Here is an 18,335-nt window from a genome sequence, read left to right as displayed (position 1 = left end):
AAAATTTCTCCTCTGACTGAATGGATGAATGAGAATCTCCGCAGGCTTCCTACTATAATATAAACCATAATGAGGGACATTTACCTAATTCAAATTTAGTTATGTATTTTAAAATGTCAATAAGCTAAATGGCATCCCAAAATAACTACATTGATGAAAAATGGTCAGAACCTAAATTATTTATTTGTCATAAAACATGTAAAAGACGACGGAAAAAAAATCTGCTCAAAATCAGTTCAGTGGTTTTTGCACAATCCTTCTAACAAAAAATAGTTTTTTTTGTTGTTGTACTGAATCGATCACATGATCTCGAACGTGCGGTCGCTGTTGGTCAGCTGACGTTGAGCCAAAGAAGCACTTCCCCATGAAATCTAAAACCTTCAGTGAAATGAGGAATATCTTTTATTCACACTCGGTTGTGTATTTCCAAATGAGCCAAAAATGAGCAGCTCGCTCAGAGAGCGTAAAGAAAGTTGAATGTCAATTTGTGTTATTCTCATTTTATCTACATGTCTGGTGCCAAAAGTGATAAAAATAAAGTTTATCATTATTATTATTATCGTAAAAAGGGCATTTATTAAAATCAGCAAATTTCCCCCAAACTCCTGTATCTCTGAACTCTCTTTTTTATCAAATCACACACATTCAGGCTCTTCCACCTGATCTCCCGTCGTTAACTAATATAGATTTCATGTATTCATATCGATCGTGGTGTTTCTTTGTTGTTCTTTCTTGTGTTTCTGTATTAGTCAACATAGTTTTAATGAAACGTTCATGCCAATAAAGCACTTTTCGATCGACTCGGCGGCAAACTGTGGCCGGTCACATCTGCACTCTGATATCAGGAAGTCACAGCTGGATGAACGGGCCCCCGGGGGGCAACAGTGCTGCTAATCGGGTCCCTATTGACTTCTTCACACCCTTTGTGAAATGTGTTGCTTCCACTTTCACAGTGATGCACACACGACAGACCAAACAAGGCGGCTCGAACTGTGTTTGCAAAGAGAAAGAGTCAAACCAGTTCTCTACAAACTATAAAAACAAAACAAAGCGGCTCCAGGTTAAAGCAGCGAGGTGTTCATTTCAGCAGCTCCGGGGTCGAGGAGGGAGTGAGGGGTCTGCACACAGCAGCAGGATCTTTGTTCGTTTTTTTACACACTGGAAATGTTGTCCGGGGTTTTTTTGTTTTTTGTTTTTTTGCCTAATGGCAAATATGCTCTCAAACAAACCGAGCTATTGAGAAGACACAAGACTGATTCAAAAATAAAATAAAACATTTAAAGAAAAAGAACTCTCTGGGAATGAATCCCAAATCAGTTCATTTCCAAAATCAAAAATCAATGTTAGTGTGATCATACAATAATCAGCCTCATCCTAAACATCTTCATCGTGTGTCCGTGAGTTTACAAGTGTGAGTGTGGGAATGTGTAAAACACTTCCTGACACGCATCCACGTTGAAAACAGGCAGACGTCTGCCCTCTAGTGGTCAGAGCTGCGACCTGCTGCAGTTCTTATTGCAAATAAATCATCTGCTCATCCGACCGTGTCCGAAACGAATCAGTGGGAAAGACCACAACAGGTTCCTCTTTCTGTCTAGAAAAACAAGTCTTTTATTATTTTCCCTTCATGATATACAAGACAGATTGGTGGTAAAGGCATAAATAAAAACAACAGTGCAAGTCCTGCCCTGAAGCGACACCCTGTACTTTAATAAAAGTATTGATCAGCAGGTGTTGGACGGTCCTTTGGTGAACGATCAGTAAAAAAAAAAGTGTTTGGTTTAGCTTCAGGACATGAAGGTCGTGAAGTTTAACAAAAAAAACGTCCTCCTTCCAGTTTCTACTCCTCACAAACAGATCGACGACTGTAAGAGAGAGAGAGAGAGAGAGAGAGAGAGAGAGAGAGAGAGAAGAAAACGGGGAATTTGAGAACATTTAATTTAAACAACCTCAACTCAACAGCGACGTGTTTGTCTCTCACCCGTGCGGTCGGCACTGGAGGAGGTCGGCACAGGGGCAGTGGTCGCGGGGCACATCCTCGTCCCAGGCCAGCATGTCCATCAGCAGGTTGGGGTAGTTCAGACAGGACTCCCCCTTCCCGGGTCTGGGGTTACACACCGGGAACAACAGCTCTGGAGGACGAAGCAGCGGAGATCGAGAGTAAGGAAAGGCCGGGACTTTGCCTTGTTTCCCGTGGCGGTCTCCAGGTTGAAGTTTTTACTCTCGGACTATGTTTAATCTCTGGATTTTGACCCTTCGTTCCTTCCTGCAACTCTTTCGACTTCTTCCGCCATCACATGATCCGAAATTCCGTCTCTCGGAGGAGCTCACCTCGTTGGAAGGCGCAGCACAGGTCGGGCCGGCAGTCGCTCTGAGCCTGGCAGATCGTTCCCTCTTCTCCTCCGGTGGCGTTGACCGTGCACTGGCCCCACACACACATCTGCTCCGAGCAGCACTCCTCGTCCTTCGTGCAGGGCTGAGACACACACACGCACACACACACACACACACACACACACACACACACACACACACACACGCACGCACACATGCACACACACACAGTTACTTTCATTATTTCCCTTTTTTGTACTTTTATTCACGCCGCTGCTTTAATTAACACACATTGTATTATTAGTTAATAAGACAAATAAGATGAAGTCGGTTCAATTAGACACGTGACTTATATATTTAATATTTCATGATGAACAGTGGATCTGCTTTACTGGACAAATGGAAGTCGCTTCATGGCGCAGAGCAGAAACAAAATGCTTTGCGGTTTCACTGGGGATCGGGGGGGAAATCAAAGAGCAGCACAGCCGGCAGATTTTATTTATCTCACTGCTGCTGCCGACTTCATTCATGCAAATTCAAAAACTGTTTGACAAAAACAAATAAAAAATCCACCAAAAAGTCAAGTTTGCTACACGAAGAGAAAAAACCCTGGATCTTTTCACATCCAAGATGTTTCTGCTAATACAGGAGTGTTCACTCTAACCGTTTTAGTGCAAAGTAATTTAGCTTTTTTTTTACACATATTTAATGTTTTGCACTTGGCCTTAAAGGGGCAGTGAGCGATTTTGGAGAAAGCTTGTTCCTCCCTTTGTTGTTGTTGTTGTTGTGAGCATTCTGCTCTGGTCGGGCCGCGAACCCGCGACCTCACGACGAGTGATGTTTACAAACTGCAGTCTTAGTGTTGTGTGGTGCGGCCCGCACCAGAGTTTTGTTTTCCATTTGTTGTTTCGCTTTAGAATCGCTCACTGCCCCTTTAACTGGAGTGTCATCTGTTCAATCGTGTCTACAGGTCGGTTTCTTGGAATTATCAAAATATAATGTATTTGGCAAAGAAGGACGAAGCATATTATTTATGTATCTATGTCTCACAGCGGTTTATATGTTTGTCATTCATTTACATTAAAACGTGAAACTGTCCAAGTGATCTCGATGTAGAAGTTTCTCAAACGTTTTGTAGAGCATCGACAATTCTCGGTGAGCCCGTCGCCGTTAAATTCGACGCGTTGCTGGAGATAGAAAAGTTGAACGGTGCAGCTTTAACTGAACAAAATCAACACCGACTGACTCCCCACCATGTCCGTCGGTATGCAGGGGAGGCACTTGGAGCTCTCGATCTCGTACAGGCAGTATCTCAGGTCACCGCAGTCCTCGTCCACCATGCATTCCTGCGAGGGGAGATTACAGCAGTTACGCACATGGTTACAGAGCCAAGGCTAAAGCGAGAATAAGGAGTGACATCACGAGGGCCTGGCAGAAGCACTGGGATGAGGGGAAACGAAGGAGGTGATGAGCGAAGCTGGAGGAATGACAGTGATAGGGAGAAATTCCAGAGAGCGACAAATCATTCCAAGACTGACGGGGGTTAAATGAGAGGAGGCATTTAATTGAATGACTGGAAGAAAGTGTAGAGCGTGTTACGTTGTCACTGTCCGAAGTTTGACAGCTGTCAGGGAAAAAATCGGAAAAAGGCAATTGAAGAAATGTGGGGTGGAAGTTTTGAATCTGGGGAATTTGTTCAGCGTTGAGGAGGGAAAGGTTACAGATCTATGTTTGAGTTTCTGAAAGAGTCCGGAAGAGAATTTAGTTGCGTTTTTCACCACGCTCCAGCATGGTGGTGGGTGGTGGTAATGCACCTTAAACGCTAGGCGCCACTCGCCATTAAACTAAAAGAAGAAGACGAATGCAAATTGAATCAAATGTGGGTTGCGCTCATAGACTCTATGTAAAAGATGGACGTAGTCACTGTGTTCAGAAAATGAAGTAGCTGGAGCCTGTCTTCTCTCAAATCACCAGCAGAGGGCGACTCACGGGTTGTTTTTATAGAAGTCTCAGAGAAAAGGAAACAAATATAATCATAAAGGTGTTTGCTTTTTTCGCTTTTACATGCACAGGAACATCAAATACAACGTGCAGCAAAACGGGGAATGTGGCACACTGCAAACTTCCAGGACAAATGAAATTGTTCCCCCTGCTGTGTGATTATGACTTGTATATTTGGGCTTCGTCGAGTTTTTGGAAGGCGAGACAGAAATTTCTTTGGCTGCAGTTTGACTCCTGTCCAGTCGTCAGAGGAAACGCTCTCTGCCAAAAGCAGCACCAACCTGCTGTGAACCATTTTAATGTTGTTGTTCTTTCTGGGCAACCAACACTGAAACAGAAACCGAGTCTCGGAAAAACAGCTCGCATGGTTGAGGCTGGATGAACCGCGTCAGTCAGACACGGGAGTTTCGAGTGTCGGAGCAGCTCCACACACGGATGCAGAGAAACGAACATTCCCATTCTCTTGCAAATTTATAAATATTTCACATTATTTTTGTTTCCTTATTATACTTTTTTTTTTATGTGGGTTCTCGTTGGCATGGTGACCCGCCAGATCTGTAGACTGTACACAAAGATGGACGTAGTCACTGTGCCCAGGAAAGTGAAGTCAATGTGGGAAGTTCCTGAAACTTGTATTCTCTCGAACGACCAGCAGAGGGCGACTCCACTGGTTGCAAAAAGAAGTCAGTTTCTATCATTGGCCGTAAATAAAAATGGACGTAGTCACCAGTGAAGTCAACACGGAGGTGCCTGAAAGCCTGTATTCTCTGGAGTCACCAGCAGAGGGCGACTCCTCTGATTGTTCCTACAGACGTCTACGAGAAAGTGACTCTACTTCTCACTTGATTTATAACGTCAGGAAACATTTTCCCGAGGAGTTAATGGTTCAATCTCAAGTTTCAAGTCTTCTTCCACACACAACGTGATGTTCATTTTGTACATTGTGGTCGTGCAGTGGACCACGGGTTCAAACAAACCAAGATGCCCAAACTCCTGGCTTCAAAACGTCAGCTCACAAACCAATGGGTGACATCGCTGTGGGTTGATACTTGGTCTGACCACACACGGACCGATACTGTACACAAGCACGAGAGAGGTTTTGGTTTGTCTGCCTTGTTTCCCTCACGATCACTTCCTGGTTCTCATTCAAAACTCCCTTCACCCTCTTTCCTACTTCGGACATTCAACTTCACAGAGCTCCTGTTTGGAAGTGACATGGAAAAAATAGGTGAAAGAAGAATTTTAAATGACATTCCTTCCTTCCTCCGTTATTGAGGCGCACTGGAAACTACAAATAGCGGCCGCACGACCTTCAAACCGCGCAATTATCTTAATAAATGCCAGATGACTATTCAGCCATTGGCCCACTAGTAAATTATACCTCTCGATGCAAAATATTGTCTCCGCAAATCACTTAGGAGAGAGAAAGTCATATAGACTGGACTGACTGAGCATTAGATTATAAGTCTGTGTAACTTCCAATCTAAGACTTGGTTTAGTGGTAAAACTGACTTCATCAGCAGTTCTTTAAAATAACATGATGGAACCGATGCAGTTGTTTTGCTCAAACGAGCACACGAACAAAGATACTGAACACTGCTGTTGGGAGGACTGAGTCTATGTGCTCACATTATGCCTGAGCTCCCTTAGCCCACATTTTTGATTTCTATAGTATTGCTCGTAAAAAATAGTCCATTGCTCTCTGTTCCCGTCTAGACCCAGACGAGATCGTAGGCTTCTGGCTAGAAGAAATGTACATGATCTTTTCGCACTGTGCAATCAGTTTTAACACCGAAACAAGTTTTAATTACCGCTTTAAATAACTGACGGGGCACAATTCTTTATGTGACTCCGTCATATGAGGCATTTAGGGCCCTGTTGGGTCCATTAGTGTGGCACAGAGCGCAGCTCAAATGCCCCCTGCCCAGTGAGCTGGGGTCAGGCCAAGTGCCCTTTGGTACACAATCTGTTTTTAATGGTCCAGTATCCAACACGCCTGTGGATTTTACTGTGACTTCCTCAGGTGTAGTTCAAGTGTCCACATAGAGGCTGAAATGTCTTCGCAGTTCGTCATTTCAGAGGAGCAGAGCTTGTCCCGTCTGGCTTTTTCTTTTCTCTTCTTTCATGTCCCCCCCCCCCCCCCCCCCCGAGCAGTAAGAAGGTCCATTAACGTAACCACTTTCTGTACGGCTGCCAGGAAAGCAAAAGATCAGAACCGCCGTTGTAAATAAGAAGCCAAAGCAGGGCAGCCATAATGAACTAGGAGCAGCACACGGTGGGTCTGGTCTGTTCGCTGGACGATCCTTTAGTTCTTTATAACAACGAGTTGAGAAGACACAGATTCACCGTCCTGTTCCCTGAGGATCTTTTTAAGACTGAGGGGAAGCGTCCCATTAAACTGACCTGCTTTGAATTAATGGATTTAATTTGATTCAAAAGTACAACATGACAGATGCTGACTGGAATGTCATGAAACACGTCGAGGAGTCGAGGCCTTTCTTTGGCTTTTTCCGGCCGGTCGCCTTCACAGTTTGCATCATTACATTCGCCCTGAAACTGGAACATGTGGGATTTTTCTGGTTTGTTTCTGCGCGAAAAACCAAACGCAGGTTTGTGGAGTCCAGAGTCAAACAGCAACAGTTCTTCATAGACAGGGAAGGTTAAAAAAAACCCCTCACGTGAGCCACACTGTTCCATGGACCGGACATCTCCGTACGGATGTGTGGCAGATGGGTCTCTCCGGTTTTGTTGTAGGTTTCCTGTAAATGTAAAAGATTAAAAAAAAAAACAGAAAAGCAATTATATACAAATGTAGTTTTTGTTTTTAATAATAATAATGGGGTTTTTTTTATGGGCGCCTCTCAGGACACTCAAAGACACCTTACATGTACTAATGGAAAAGATGGAAACGCATCCTTAAAATCCCTTAAAAACCTAAATCCACTCAGAGAATTTAAAGATCGTAATCGTCATGTTAACCTCTAAACCATCCGGCAATAAACTAGCTGTGAAGACATTTAAAACACGTCTTTGCCTGCGTCTGAAATCCGCGACTAGATTTGGTTGAAGAGTGAAAGTTTAAAACTCATTTTCTGCTCGTTGAAAAAACGTCTCCACCAAATGTTTGGGCTAAATTAAGGATCTGACTGACCGACCAGATTTAGCCCCCAAAAAAAAACAAGGTCCTAAAGATGAACGACCATACAGCAGCAGAGCGGGTTACACCGCTGACCTTGGTACAGGAGGTCAGGGTTTGATTCCAGGGCAAGGCCAAAAATCGAAGGTTGTAAGTCGCTTTGAGCAAAAGCGTCAGCGAAATGAATGGACTTTAACGTAGTACTGTAAAAAGTCAACCCGTACCTTGTCGGTCCGGTCGAGGACCCGAGCGACTCCTTTTCCTTTCTGGACGATCTCCTTAGTTCCGTTGTTGTAGCCGAGAAGCAGGTCCGATGACAGTTTAGCGCTCTCGGTATTTATCTGTAGGATATGGAATGGGAGGATACACCAGGAAGCCATGAATAAATCTCACTCAAAGATAGTCCAGCATTTTCTATTTCCATCAAACAAGGTGCTGTGTGGCTTTAACCGAGGACAGTTTCAGAGTCAGAATCTTCTTTATTGGCCACGGATAAGGAGATTGACTCTGGTTTGACATTGCTGTCAGTGAACTTACACGTAGAATAGACATAAACCCGACAAATAAGTTAAAGAATAGTAAGAAAAAGTAATAAAATCGGAGTGGTGGGTGGTCTAGACTGTACTGTACAATAGCATGTGAAAAGAAATGCGTATGGGTACATTGAGGTGGGAACAGGCCAAATATTTATATGTTTGTTGACACACGGCAGCTCTGGCTGATATTAATCTACGGTTCTTGGACGACGTGAAGGGAAAAGTTCCCCGGTAGCTCACAGACGGATGAAAACCAGACAACTGGCGGAGACACGAGGCTTATTAGAAAATCCAACAAAAACAAAAAAAGGCTTTGTCGTGTATCGTTCTCAGACAGTTTATATTATGAGTTTAACTTTTCTTTTATAATGTTGACAAGACAAATATCAGCTTTAGCAAAGATATGATGTGGCTCAGACATGGAAAGTGTGTGTAATGCTGAAAGGCACATACCTAAGTGTGGTGGTCAAAATGAAACTGACCACATTCAACTCGCTGTCACCCACATGACACAGTTTTATCCCTTCATGTCATCATAACTGATGTTTATGATATAAAAATAGCCGCAACATCTTTGGAGCTTTTGACTAAACAAACGCAGCCCTTGTCCAGTTGCATATAAAGTGTGACGCAGACCTGGTCCACTGCCTCCTCCAGTATGTGCTGCGTGTCCTCCATCAGCTCCTCCACCTCGCGGAACATGTCGTTCAGACTGACCGCGCCTCGCTCCAGCGCGTCCCGGGGCATCTGCGCGCCGCCGGTCGCCCACAGCAGGCACAGACCCAGAGGAACCGAGAGCAGCAGCGTGGTGCCGGACATCTTTACTTCGCTTTCCCCTTGATTCGTCCTCCTCGTCCTGGTCCTGGTCCTGGTCCTCGTCCTGGTCCTGGTCCTGGTCCTGGTCCTGGTCCTCGTCCTGGTCCTGGTCCTGGTCCTCGTCCTGGTCCTCGCTGCTGCCGCTGCGCTGCGCGGCCCGTGTGGAGCGGTGTGACGCACGGAGGGCGCACAGCGGCGCACAGCGGCGCACAGCTGGAGACGCTTTATTTGGAAAGTCTGAGGAGGGATGGCGGTGGTGGGTTGTGGAGGGACACGGACCACGTGTAATGGCGTGGAAAGGGTTCAGGTTGCACGTCGGGAGGTGAACGGTTATAAAGGAGTTGTCGTGGCCTCAGAGCAGAAGCTGCTGCTGCTGCTGCTGCTGCTGCTGCTCCAGATGTGTTCGGTCGGTCGGTCGGTCTGCCAGAGGAAGTTCAACGGGACAGTTTACAGGAAGAAGAGAATAAAAGAAATAAAAGCTGTTACCGAACCGAAGTAGATTTCAAGTGGAATAAACAAAGATTGGAAGTCCTAAAAGTTTCACTTTTTACTTTTTAAAATGTTTTACTTTATCACATACAATTTATGGGATGGATTTAAGGAAAGCAATCTAGTTTTCAAGACATTGATTGATCAAATATCAATGCGTTTACTACTGTTCATTGTGGTTTTGAGGCATGATTTATTATTATTGGTGATAATAATAATAATAATGATAACGATAATGATAATTATAATAAATACACATTGTACACTACACACAATACACACTTCGACTGTAATAACAGTTAAAAGTGCTTTACATGGTTGACAATGGATTAAAACATCATACGACTGAGGCAAATAAGTCAAAAAAATATGATAAAAACCAAACATAAACATTAAAATACAACATTAACACTATGAACATTATTAAACATAAGAATAAAAATGGTATACTGACAAATGGCTTTAAAAACATATTTATGAAAATAAACACAAGCTAATTGATGTCTTATGATGTGTGTATATATATATATACACACACACACACTGATATATATTATATATACAGAAATACCTACATTCATATACATACATACACATGTGTGTGTACAGGTATAAATATGCATATATGCATCTTTTTCCCCTTAATTTACACATAATGTTTTGAAATAAGAGATAAATGATGTGAACGTGTTGTTAACGCACAGGGAATCCCTTCATTTAGCTAAATAACATTGGTTTTTCAATTAATGTACAAGTGATGACTTCAACCCACAGAGATAATTGTTGGATAAATTCATATATTTTAACAAAAGAACACAATTTTTTATCAGATTGTATGCACAGTTTATGGGGTTTTAGGGGGGTCGTTTTAATTGTTTTTTTCAAACTGACCATTGACAATCAAACCCTGAACATGTATGATTTAGAAATCATGGCCCTTAAATTCCCAGATTGGCTTTCATGTTGTAGGTTTCCTGTGAGTACAAAGCACACATCAAAGACCACAGAACGCATGACGCCCAACAACTCCATCCTTTCATGTCACACGTTCGGATTTCATTGTGTTGGGAACTTTTGAATCACTTGACTCGTATGTATCAAGTATGTATCGATCGTACAATGTTTTCACCACGTCTCTGGTGTTTCTGTGAAGATGGGCCCTCAACCAGCAGCTGTGAAGCTTCCCTCAAGGAGAGGCAGCCTGCCAACAGGAGACAATAGGGTCGGTTTCATTTACTTCTTAACATTTGAACTTATGATTTCACTGTGTGAACAATGAGGTAACTTGATCAGTTATTATGCTCCAATAGCTATATCAACCTCTCTTCTGATAAAGGGTTACCTGTACAACAACTGCATAGACTTTGCACATTGATTATCTTTATCCATGCTTGTAACCCAACCACCAGTTAGGTGCCATTTAAAGATACTTGTACTTTAAAATGTTTGTTTTAATAATGTGCATGAACATCAAATACAACGTGCAGCAAAACGGGGAATGTGGCACACTGCAAACCTCCAGGACAAATTAAATTCTTCCCCCTGCCGTGTGATTTGATGTTCCTGCACATTAAAGGCGACCGTCTGCATCTACTCTTCCTCCACACTGAAACAACACAAAACACAAACACAAACACACCGACCATCGGCAACATCTCGCTGAATTTGTTCACCAGGGGGCCCGAGTAAGTCCATAGGGGTCTGGGGGGCCCTAGTGGATAGCTCACATTTTCACAGGTGCCTTCAAATTGTAAGCAAAGAGGGGTGTGGGGGCCCCTAGTGGTTCGCTCTCTTGGGCCCCCAGGACACTGGTCCCACTGGCCCGGTCCATAATCCAGTCAGCTCCAATCTGGAGATACCCTCCCGAGCAATATTCCCATCGAGTGTGGTGAGAATCTGTCCATGCGTTTTTTGTTTATTTTGTACAAACACGTCAAGGGCAACTAGCGCAACTGTACCAATACAACAAATACACATGATAGTTTGAAGTAACAGTTAAATGGAGTTTGTGAGTTGATTAGTAGCCCACACCACTCCCCCTATTTCTGTTCTTAATTTAATGTCACAAAGAAGGAATGCAACATCGTCCTGGAGAAGATGCCTGTCGTTCCACAGGGGGCCACTCAAAAGTCGTCCCTGCCGTCAATCATCAAGGGCCTTCAGAAAAACGCCCAGGCACTAATCTCCAAGGGCTGGCAGAAGACACCTTCCTATCTACATGCTTTTAAGGTTTGTCCCGATATGGATTTTCCTTTTTACACATGAATTTATCTGCATCATCGTGGCATTTTGTAGGCAACGTTTGTAAATGTTTGCTTGACACTGTAAGCAGCAAAACGAGGAAACACCGTCGAGCAAAACCACCTCGAAGGAAACGTCTGATTCCAAGGGGAAGCTGCGAATCGTCGTGAAACCCCCTGTCAGAGCACCCATGTCTCCTGAAGGTGCAGGCTTCTTGGATTGTTTGCATTAGTTTTCATCTGATTTCCTTGTGAGGACCAAAGAAAAAAAGAATTCTATGTTTTGTTTGTTTTCATGTACAGCTGTTCTTAGGGAATTTAAGTCATGTCTGACAAAGCATGAGCTGGGTGAAATCAGGGACTACAAGGAGGTGTGGTACTGGGGAAACAAGGCCAACAAGATTAAGACCTCCCAAACCCAGAACGGATGCTACACTGCAGTAAGAGACAAACAATTTGCAACAACAAGTTCATCTTTAATTACAGGGAAACATTAATGCTGACAATGATTTTTAACACCTTATCACATCTGTAAGAAGTAGATGTGAATGATTTTTGCTTATTGAGTTACTTGAGACTTCGATAAAGCTACAACTCTTAAATCCACAGATCATAAATGATCACTTGGCCTACCGCTTTCAAATCCTGGAGGTGATCGGGACGGGCTACTCTGGTGAGGTAATCAAATGCCTGGACCACAAGACCAAGGAGCGCGTGGCCGTCAAGGTCTTTCGAGACAACTCAAGGTATATCAGAAAGCGTTGTTTTTTAAAGATGTAAATTATAGGCACCCTGTGGATATTTCCTGAGAACAATTTAAGGTCAAGTAGCATAAGCTGGTTGATGGACTCTGAATTGAGATAATTTTAAAATATGTTGGTTGAGGGCCTTGTGACTATCCCGTGAATTAATCAGTGCTCCCTTGATACCCTGCGAGGCGGTAAGGATTCTGGTAGAAAGCTGTTTGTGTCCCCTTCTTCTTGTGAAACGCATTGAGGTGTTCCGCCCTCCCCCATGCGATCTTTAATATCTATTTGTCAGAGGTTGACACCCACTCTCTCCTCCAGTGATGCCTCCCTCCAAGGCCCTTTATCTCCCCAGGGCATTCCATTTCATGTTGCCCTCCAGACTTTGGAGGAGGCGTTGTTTTTAACCCACAGTGTCTCTTGTACCAAAGCTTTCTGCCATGTAGCTGCAGACCAGTACCAACCCATACCAGTTAACCGAGGTTGCACTTTCTCTGGCGTAGCTAGACTAACGCTCAAATGCGTATTAGTCTTGGACCTCTCAGTTCATTTTCCTGGACGTGCCTTCGGTGCCTTCAGTACTTTAAAAACACTTTTTTATACACATTCACACTTGTGTTCCAAATGGGGTTTTTTTCAGTGTTCGAAGGCAGGGAGAAGCTGAAGTGAAGATATTGAAAACCCTGCGAAAGTGCGACAAGGATCGTTCGGCAAACATCGTCCACATTAAGGAGAAATTCTACTTCCGCCAACACCTCTGCATCACTTTTGATCTCTTTGAGTGAGTTCGACACACATTCCGTTTACTCTCTTTGGTGCCTGAGAAACTCCTCAGATATCGTTAGGAGGCATTTTGGATAGTAGTGCAGTGGTGCAAAGCAAGCCTTTCCCATCAATTTTCAGTGAGGACCTATACAGAGCCTTGAAAAGGACCAAGAAGCCTGGATTCAGTGAGAGAGAGCTGAGAAAATACACCATGGACATGCTCAAGTGTCTGCAGCTCCTCAAGAAGAACAACATCGTGCACGGTGACCTCAAAACGGTAAGAATCAATGCTTCGGAGATGGTTTTGCAAATAAGGGGGGGGTCAATAATAGTGTGTCAAATTTTCGTCTGTTGGCTGAGGGACATCCTGGAGCAATAGTCACAAAAAGACACAAAATGACCAGATTTGTTAGGTTTCGTTGGAGCACGACCCAAAACAAAGGTAGGGGGAAAAGTAACAAAACAAAAAAAAAAAGACTTTATAAACGAGAAAATAATCACAATCCAAACTCAGATAATACAAAACTCAGACTCAGTAATGTCCTCATAACCACACTATGGGTAAAGAGCAAACAAAGTGCTAAACAGGACGAACCAAAGGAAACACAAAGACTAAGACACAAGAGGGCAGAGACCATGAGACACGGGTGAGACAATCACGTGGTGACAGACAGGAGGCGGGGGAACAGGAAGTGCATAGACACGAGGAAAGTGGCTTCAAAATAAAACCGGAAGTGACAAACTCAAGATTAAAAACACACACCGGAAATAACAAAGGTCACTTGACTGAAACAGACACAAGGAAGGTAAATTAATAGCAAATAAATTAACAATGACGTCCACAAGGAAAACACAAAGTCTTTGAAAGAACTCTGACAGTTCACCGAGAGCTCAACAGAGATACTCATGCAACCACAAAGAAATGCAGACTGTCTCTTGACTTGAGGCAAAGTAATGGTGAGCAACAGAACCTGCATGTTATTTTTTCAGAACAACATACTGGTCCTCAGAAAGGACAGAGAAAAGCATGTAGCAGTCGGCGACTACGGAGGGAGTTACCTCACGACAGAAAGCCGTGAGTTCTCTTCGAGGTATCATCTGCAAAATTTTTAGGGCAAGAAAATACAGAGCACTTGAGCTCATGTTTGTTTTCACTGCGCAGACAAACCCCCCATACACACTCTGAACTACGTGGCCCCCGAGCTGCTCCTCGGCAAACGGTGCAGCCCGGCGATCGACATGTGGAGCCTGGGCTGCATCCTGGCCGAGCTCCACATCGGTCACCTTCTCTTTATCGGAAGCAACAACCTGTGTCAGTTTCGCCACATAATGGAGGTAAACATTACAACAGTGCCGTACAAATTGTTGTCATATATATATATATATATTTTTTTTAAACCAAGATGCAATTTGGAAAATGTTTGCATGTGGGTTCTTGCAGGTTCTGGGAGTCCCTCCCTCAAACCTGCTGGACAAGGCGCCCAACAGAGACATGTTCTTTGGTGAGCAACGGCATTCAGGACTTTTGACCTTTTCCTATAGGTGCTTTGTTTTACACAACAATTTGTTTGTTTCAAAATCTCATTTGTCCCGTTTGTGCAGATTCCGAAGGCCTCCCTCTGCAGATGGAAAAAATAACACGCAACAGCACCACTCTGGCCAAAAAGCTGGGCTCTAAGAACGCCGAGTTTGTCGATTTCATTGAAGGCTGCCTACAGTAAGTCCTCTCTGTATACAGATCTAACATACAAGTATAACACTCCTTGACTTTATCTGTCAAATAATCTCTTCATTACGTGCACGAATCTCATCTAGATACAATCCGAAAAAGCGCATGACACCAGAGCAGGCCATGCACCACCCGTGGATCACTCAGAAGTCCAAATACGCAGCGGCGGCTGCAAAATCTCGATCAGGTGAGACCGCGGCGCTCCCTCTCACACCTGCAGCACTTTAAACACGCCGTCAACGGTAATCACACAAGCGCGCTGGCACCGATCTGTAGGATGCATTGAAATCTGGTGCAGATGTTTAGTTCAGCTCATCGCAGATGGGAAAAATGTGTCTTCCGAGTCAGGAGCACGGAATAAAAACAAGAACAACACAAGTTCAGGAAAACATGAACATCTCACAGAAATATTTTCCTGTACGTACAACACAGAACACAACAAAGACTCAGAACAATTTATAGAATATTAAAGCTACAGTGTGCTGTGTGCAGTATTACCATATCTATGTCATTGTTAAAATGATACCGCACACATTCATATTAACTGACGGGTGATGATTCCTTTCTCCCTCTCAACTTCCACTCCAGATGCCCCAGTATCCTCAAGCGGCAAAAAGCCCGCCCCACCCATCACAGAGAAAATGACGCCTGTGCAACCGGGGAAGGCCTGAGAGTGACGAGGAGACGCCCTCTTCGCATTTAACATCACACATAAAAATGTCAACTTTCCTCTTTGATAAAGAAAAAGCTGCTCTGGTCCTGAAGCGTCTCTCAGTTACTCTGCTATGGGCCCAGACTGCCGGAGGAAGTCCCACCAGGCACTGAGCATCTCTCCCTCCCTTCTTCTCTCTTTCTTTTGCTCTTTCTTCTTTATTTCTATTAATATTACATGTCACGCTGTCACGTTGGGCTGCCACTTTTTCCAAACCACAGATTGGTTTTGCGCTTGCGGTATTATTCTGTGACTTTCTACGCGAGCAAAGTTTGAGACTAAATAAAGGCCTTGGTGTTTCCTCCTGATGTGGCACCTTGTTGACAATGTGAGTCCAGGACGTTTGATTTGTGTGAAATTGTTTAGTCTCGTTATACGGATATTTCTGTTTAAAGACCGTTATCAAATACACATAGATGGACATTTTATGGTGCATCAAGTAATTCCAGACAAGAAGTGAGTAGCACCAGTAAGTTGCCATCACTTGGGATTGGAAGCTGAGCTCCTTCAGGATGTCATTGCAGATCTCCACCACCTGAGGGCAGAGCGACACAAAACATGTCAGGGAAACGAGTTCATTCAATCAATGTGTGCTTTTATTTGTGCACACATACACATGTACATGTATGGGTGTGTGCTACCTGGATGTTTCTCACTTATGAATGGACCCCATTATGCACAGATTATCCCCCCCCCCCCCCGTAGAATATATTAAATATACAGGTTTTGAGCGCTCTGCTACCAAAAGCTGCCATTTCAAACGAAAATACTATTTCATGTGCATCTGCTGCCATGTGGCTCTGATCCATCACTCACTCCGTGAAAACGGGCCAAGAGAAATTAGCGAGCACTGACAGACCGCTCACATACTATACATGCTGCGTCAGGTATATGCGGTGGATCTTGTTCTGTTTATAAGTGAGACACAGAAAGTTTTCTGTCTTCTTAAAAACCCTCTGACTTCAGAGGGCAGCCGTCACAGGGCAGTTAAAGATCTTCACCACCCTGTGGTAAGAAGAGGAGGGGGTGGCACGAAAGAGGACCAGGAACCTTCTCGCTGTAAGGCGACAGACAGTGCTGCTAATCGTAAGATGATTAAAACAACAGATGATTAATAAGCTAAGCGACCAGACAAGGAGAGAATCCTGTGAAATGTTTGAGGACTGGATTGACTATAAGCTGTGACTCGGACGCCTTCAGGTGCAGGACGCTCTGGACAGATTCAGGTCTGTAGAATCTGATATAATTACAGCACAGAGCTGTTTAGAGGAGGATCTTTATGTTGAATTCCCAAATAATTTAATCTTTTATTAACTAGATAAGTCCACCAGTAGGACCAGCACCTGCAGAGCGAGTGCAAAGTCGACGAAGAAAAACTAAAGTAAGTTTAAAAGTCCAGTTTTTACAACATGTGTTTTTACAGTTTAACTTCATCACCAGGACTTTTTCAAACACGTGCAACGTGTTACTATTCATAATCACTGCTGAGTCCTGATATTGATCTCCTTGCTGTTGGTGTAAACTGTATTTCATAGACTACACGTGTACACAATCCACGTTACAGTAGTCGAGATGTGCACAAAGTCAAATTAAACGCTGGTTGTCTTCAAGGGAAACGCGCAGCTTTTTCAAATTCTGTCATCAGCTGTGTCGTCAAAGCACAGAGCAAGTCAACAGCACCGGATACAGGGCGAATGTACCTTCAGAATAAAAGTAGGTCACAAAAACTACACGTCAGAGTGCAGGTGACTTAGTCAAACACTGAATGTTACTAGTCTAGAAATAAGATTTAACATATTAATCAGGTAAAATTAATGGAAAACATTATTTACATGATACACACAATGTATTAAAAATAAAGAAATATTGAAAGAACCCCCTTATTGGTAAATAATTAATGTATTGACATGATTATGCCAATGAATAAGGTTTCTGACATAGAAATGATGACAATTTTGACGATGTCATTTTTCTGTCCCAGAATTTAGCATGAATATATCACAAACCACTGTAAGCTAGCTCTTCAACAACAACCACCACGAGACAGAAAAGAAAGAAAGTTATCATATATATATAATTCTTCACAATAAATGAATGAGAGAACGTTAATTAGGCGATACTACCAAGCTACTTAGGATAGCTTTGCATTTTCTTGGGACTAATGCTAGGTTAGCTTACATTTAGTTTACATTTCCTACAGGGGAATGTGACAGGTAAGTTTAAATATCCGTGTGAGCTAATGCTAGGTTAGCTTATATAATATGCTAGGTTAGCTTGTATATATAAGATATATACAAGCTAACCTAGCATTAGCTCACAGCTCAGCTAATGTTAGGTTAGCTTATATAATATGCTAGGTTAGCTTATAAACAAGAAATAAACTAGCTAAACTACCATTAGCTTAGCTGTGAGCTAATGCTAGGTTAGCTTATATTATATGCTAGGTTAGCTTATATATAAGATATATACTAGCTAACCTAGCATTAGCTCACAGGAAATAGCATTAGCTCACACGGACATGTATGTCCTTGTTAGGAATGCTAGTTGACTAGGAATATTTTGCTACGGTAAGTCGTGTCCTGCCTGTAGTGTGGCGCACCTGTTTCAATGCACAACGAAACAAAACATCCGATGTCATGTCGAGTTTGTCGCCAAACCTGAGTGTTTTATTGTAGAAAGAAAACGACAAACCGGAAGTCGAGGCTTGGGCCCGTGCGGGGCACTCGACGCGAGTCCACAAGCCCCCGGGGGTCGAGCGACACTCGGCGGATCAGATGTGAGGATCAGGTCGCTGAGAGCCGAGCGACAACCGCCGCTCTGACACCGACGTG

The 18,335-nt window shown here is 43.4% G+C and overlaps 3 protein-coding genes and 1 long non-coding RNA gene across 18 annotated transcripts in view; 2 read left to right on the top strand and 2 right to left on the bottom strand.

The window, feature by feature from the left end:
* Positions 1–1,587: 1,587 nt before the first annotated feature.
* dkk3b (dickkopf WNT signaling pathway inhibitor 3b) lies at positions 1,588–9,368 on the bottom strand. 6 transcript variants are annotated; one of them, XM_047333581.1, is made up of 8 exons: positions 8,897–9,368; positions 8,644–8,860; positions 7,696–7,812; positions 7,014–7,094; positions 3,588–3,680; positions 2,332–2,476; positions 1,982–2,132; positions 1,588–1,865 (listed from the first exon to the last, which is right to left on the bottom strand). In XM_047333581.1, exons 2-8 carry the CDS (start codon positions 8,824–8,826, stop codon positions 1,841–1,843), a joined length of 795 nt encoding a protein of 264 aa, XP_047189537.1. In that variant the 5' UTR covers positions 8,827–8,860; positions 8,897–9,368; the 3' UTR covers positions 1,588–1,840. The 6 variants fall into 6 exon arrangements, with proteins under 6 accessions (XP_047189537.1, XP_047189540.1, XP_047189541.1 ...); XM_047333584.1 differs by having other exon boundaries at positions 8,644–8,881; positions 8,930–9,367; XM_047333585.1 differs by having other exon boundaries at positions 8,644–8,905; positions 8,942–9,367.
* Positions 9,369–10,363: 995 nt separating this feature from the next.
* On the top strand, positions 10,364–15,831 carry LOC118315978 (dual specificity tyrosine-phosphorylation-regulated kinase 4-like). Of its 3 annotated transcripts, none has more exons than XM_035643712.2 (13): positions 10,364–10,534; positions 11,383–11,541; positions 11,642–11,756; positions 11,856–11,992; positions 12,162–12,298; positions 12,939–13,079; positions 13,202–13,340; positions 14,054–14,138; positions 14,226–14,398; positions 14,505–14,565; positions 14,666–14,780; positions 14,879–14,979; positions 15,381–15,831. In XM_035643712.2, the coding sequence occupies exons 1-13, from the start codon at positions 10,466–10,468 to the stop codon at positions 15,461–15,463; spliced, it is 1,515 nt and encodes a 504-aa protein (XP_035499605.2). In that variant the 5' UTR covers positions 10,364–10,465; the 3' UTR covers positions 15,464–15,831. The 3 variants fall into 3 exon arrangements, with proteins under 3 accessions (XP_035499605.2, XP_035499607.2, XP_035499606.2); XM_035643714.2 differs by having other exon boundaries at positions 10,365–10,534; positions 11,386–11,541; XM_035643713.2 differs by having other exon boundaries at positions 10,366–10,534; positions 11,645–11,756.
* LOC124850143 lies at positions 15,666–18,207 on the bottom strand. The gene is made up of 2 exons (XR_007031034.1): positions 18,104–18,207; positions 15,666–16,039 (listed from the first exon to the last, which is right to left on the bottom strand). It is a non-coding gene; the product is annotated as an uncharacterized LOC124850143 (long non-coding RNA).
* mical2b (microtubule associated monooxygenase, calponin and LIM domain containing 2b) overlaps positions 18,186–18,335 on the top strand; it is a 41,044-nt gene continuing 40,894 nt past the window's right edge. For 2 of the 8 annotated variants that reach the window (XM_047333577.1, XM_047333578.1), the window contains exon 1: positions 18,186–18,332. The gene's annotated coding sequence lies outside the window, so the exon portion shown is untranslated. The remainder of the gene's footprint in view (positions 18,333–18,335) is intronic. The other 6 variants (XM_035643705.2, XM_047333573.1, XM_047333574.1 and 3 more) reach the window with 4 other exon arrangements.

The sequence above is a fragment of the Scophthalmus maximus genome, chromosome 7 (genome assembly GCF_022379125.1).
Source record: "Scophthalmus maximus strain ysfricsl-2021 chromosome 7, ASM2237912v1, whole genome shotgun sequence".
Lineage (NCBI taxonomy): Eukaryota > Metazoa > Chordata > Actinopteri > Pleuronectiformes > Scophthalmidae > Scophthalmus > Scophthalmus maximus.
The sequence above is the reverse complement of the archived record's forward strand: the minus strand, read 5'-3'. Positions and strand labels throughout refer to the sequence as shown.

What these genes read in the sequence shown, in the direction of transcription:
- dkk3b (XM_047333581.1), bottom strand. Translation starts at nt 8,826, where the DNA reads ATGTCCGGCACCACGCTGCTGCTCTCGGTTCCTCTGGGTCTGTGCCTG. An exon ending in CATGGAACAGTGTGGCTCAC is followed by an intron (nt 3,681 to 7,013) that starts GTGAGGGGTTTT and finishes CTCCCCTCGCAG; the next exon opens with GAATGCATGGTGGACGAGGA. An exon ending in CTCCAGTGCCGACCGCACGG is followed by an intron (nt 1,866 to 1,981) that starts GTGAGAGACAAA and finishes TCTCTCTTACAG; the next exon opens with TCGTCGATCTGTTTGTGAGG.
- LOC118315978 (XM_035643712.2), top strand. Translation starts at nt 10,466, where the DNA reads ATGGGCCCTCAACCAGCAGCTGTGAAGCTTCCCTCAAGGAGAGGCAGC. An exon ending in AGTTTCGCCACATAATGGAG is followed by an intron (nt 14,399 to 14,504) that starts GTAAACATTACA and finishes GGGTTCTTGCAG; the next exon opens with GTTCTGGGAGTCCCTCCCTC. An exon ending in TTCATTGAAGGCTGCCTACA is followed by an intron (nt 14,781 to 14,878) that starts GTAAGTCCTCTC and finishes AATCTCATCTAG; the next exon opens with ATACAATCCGAAAAAGCGCA.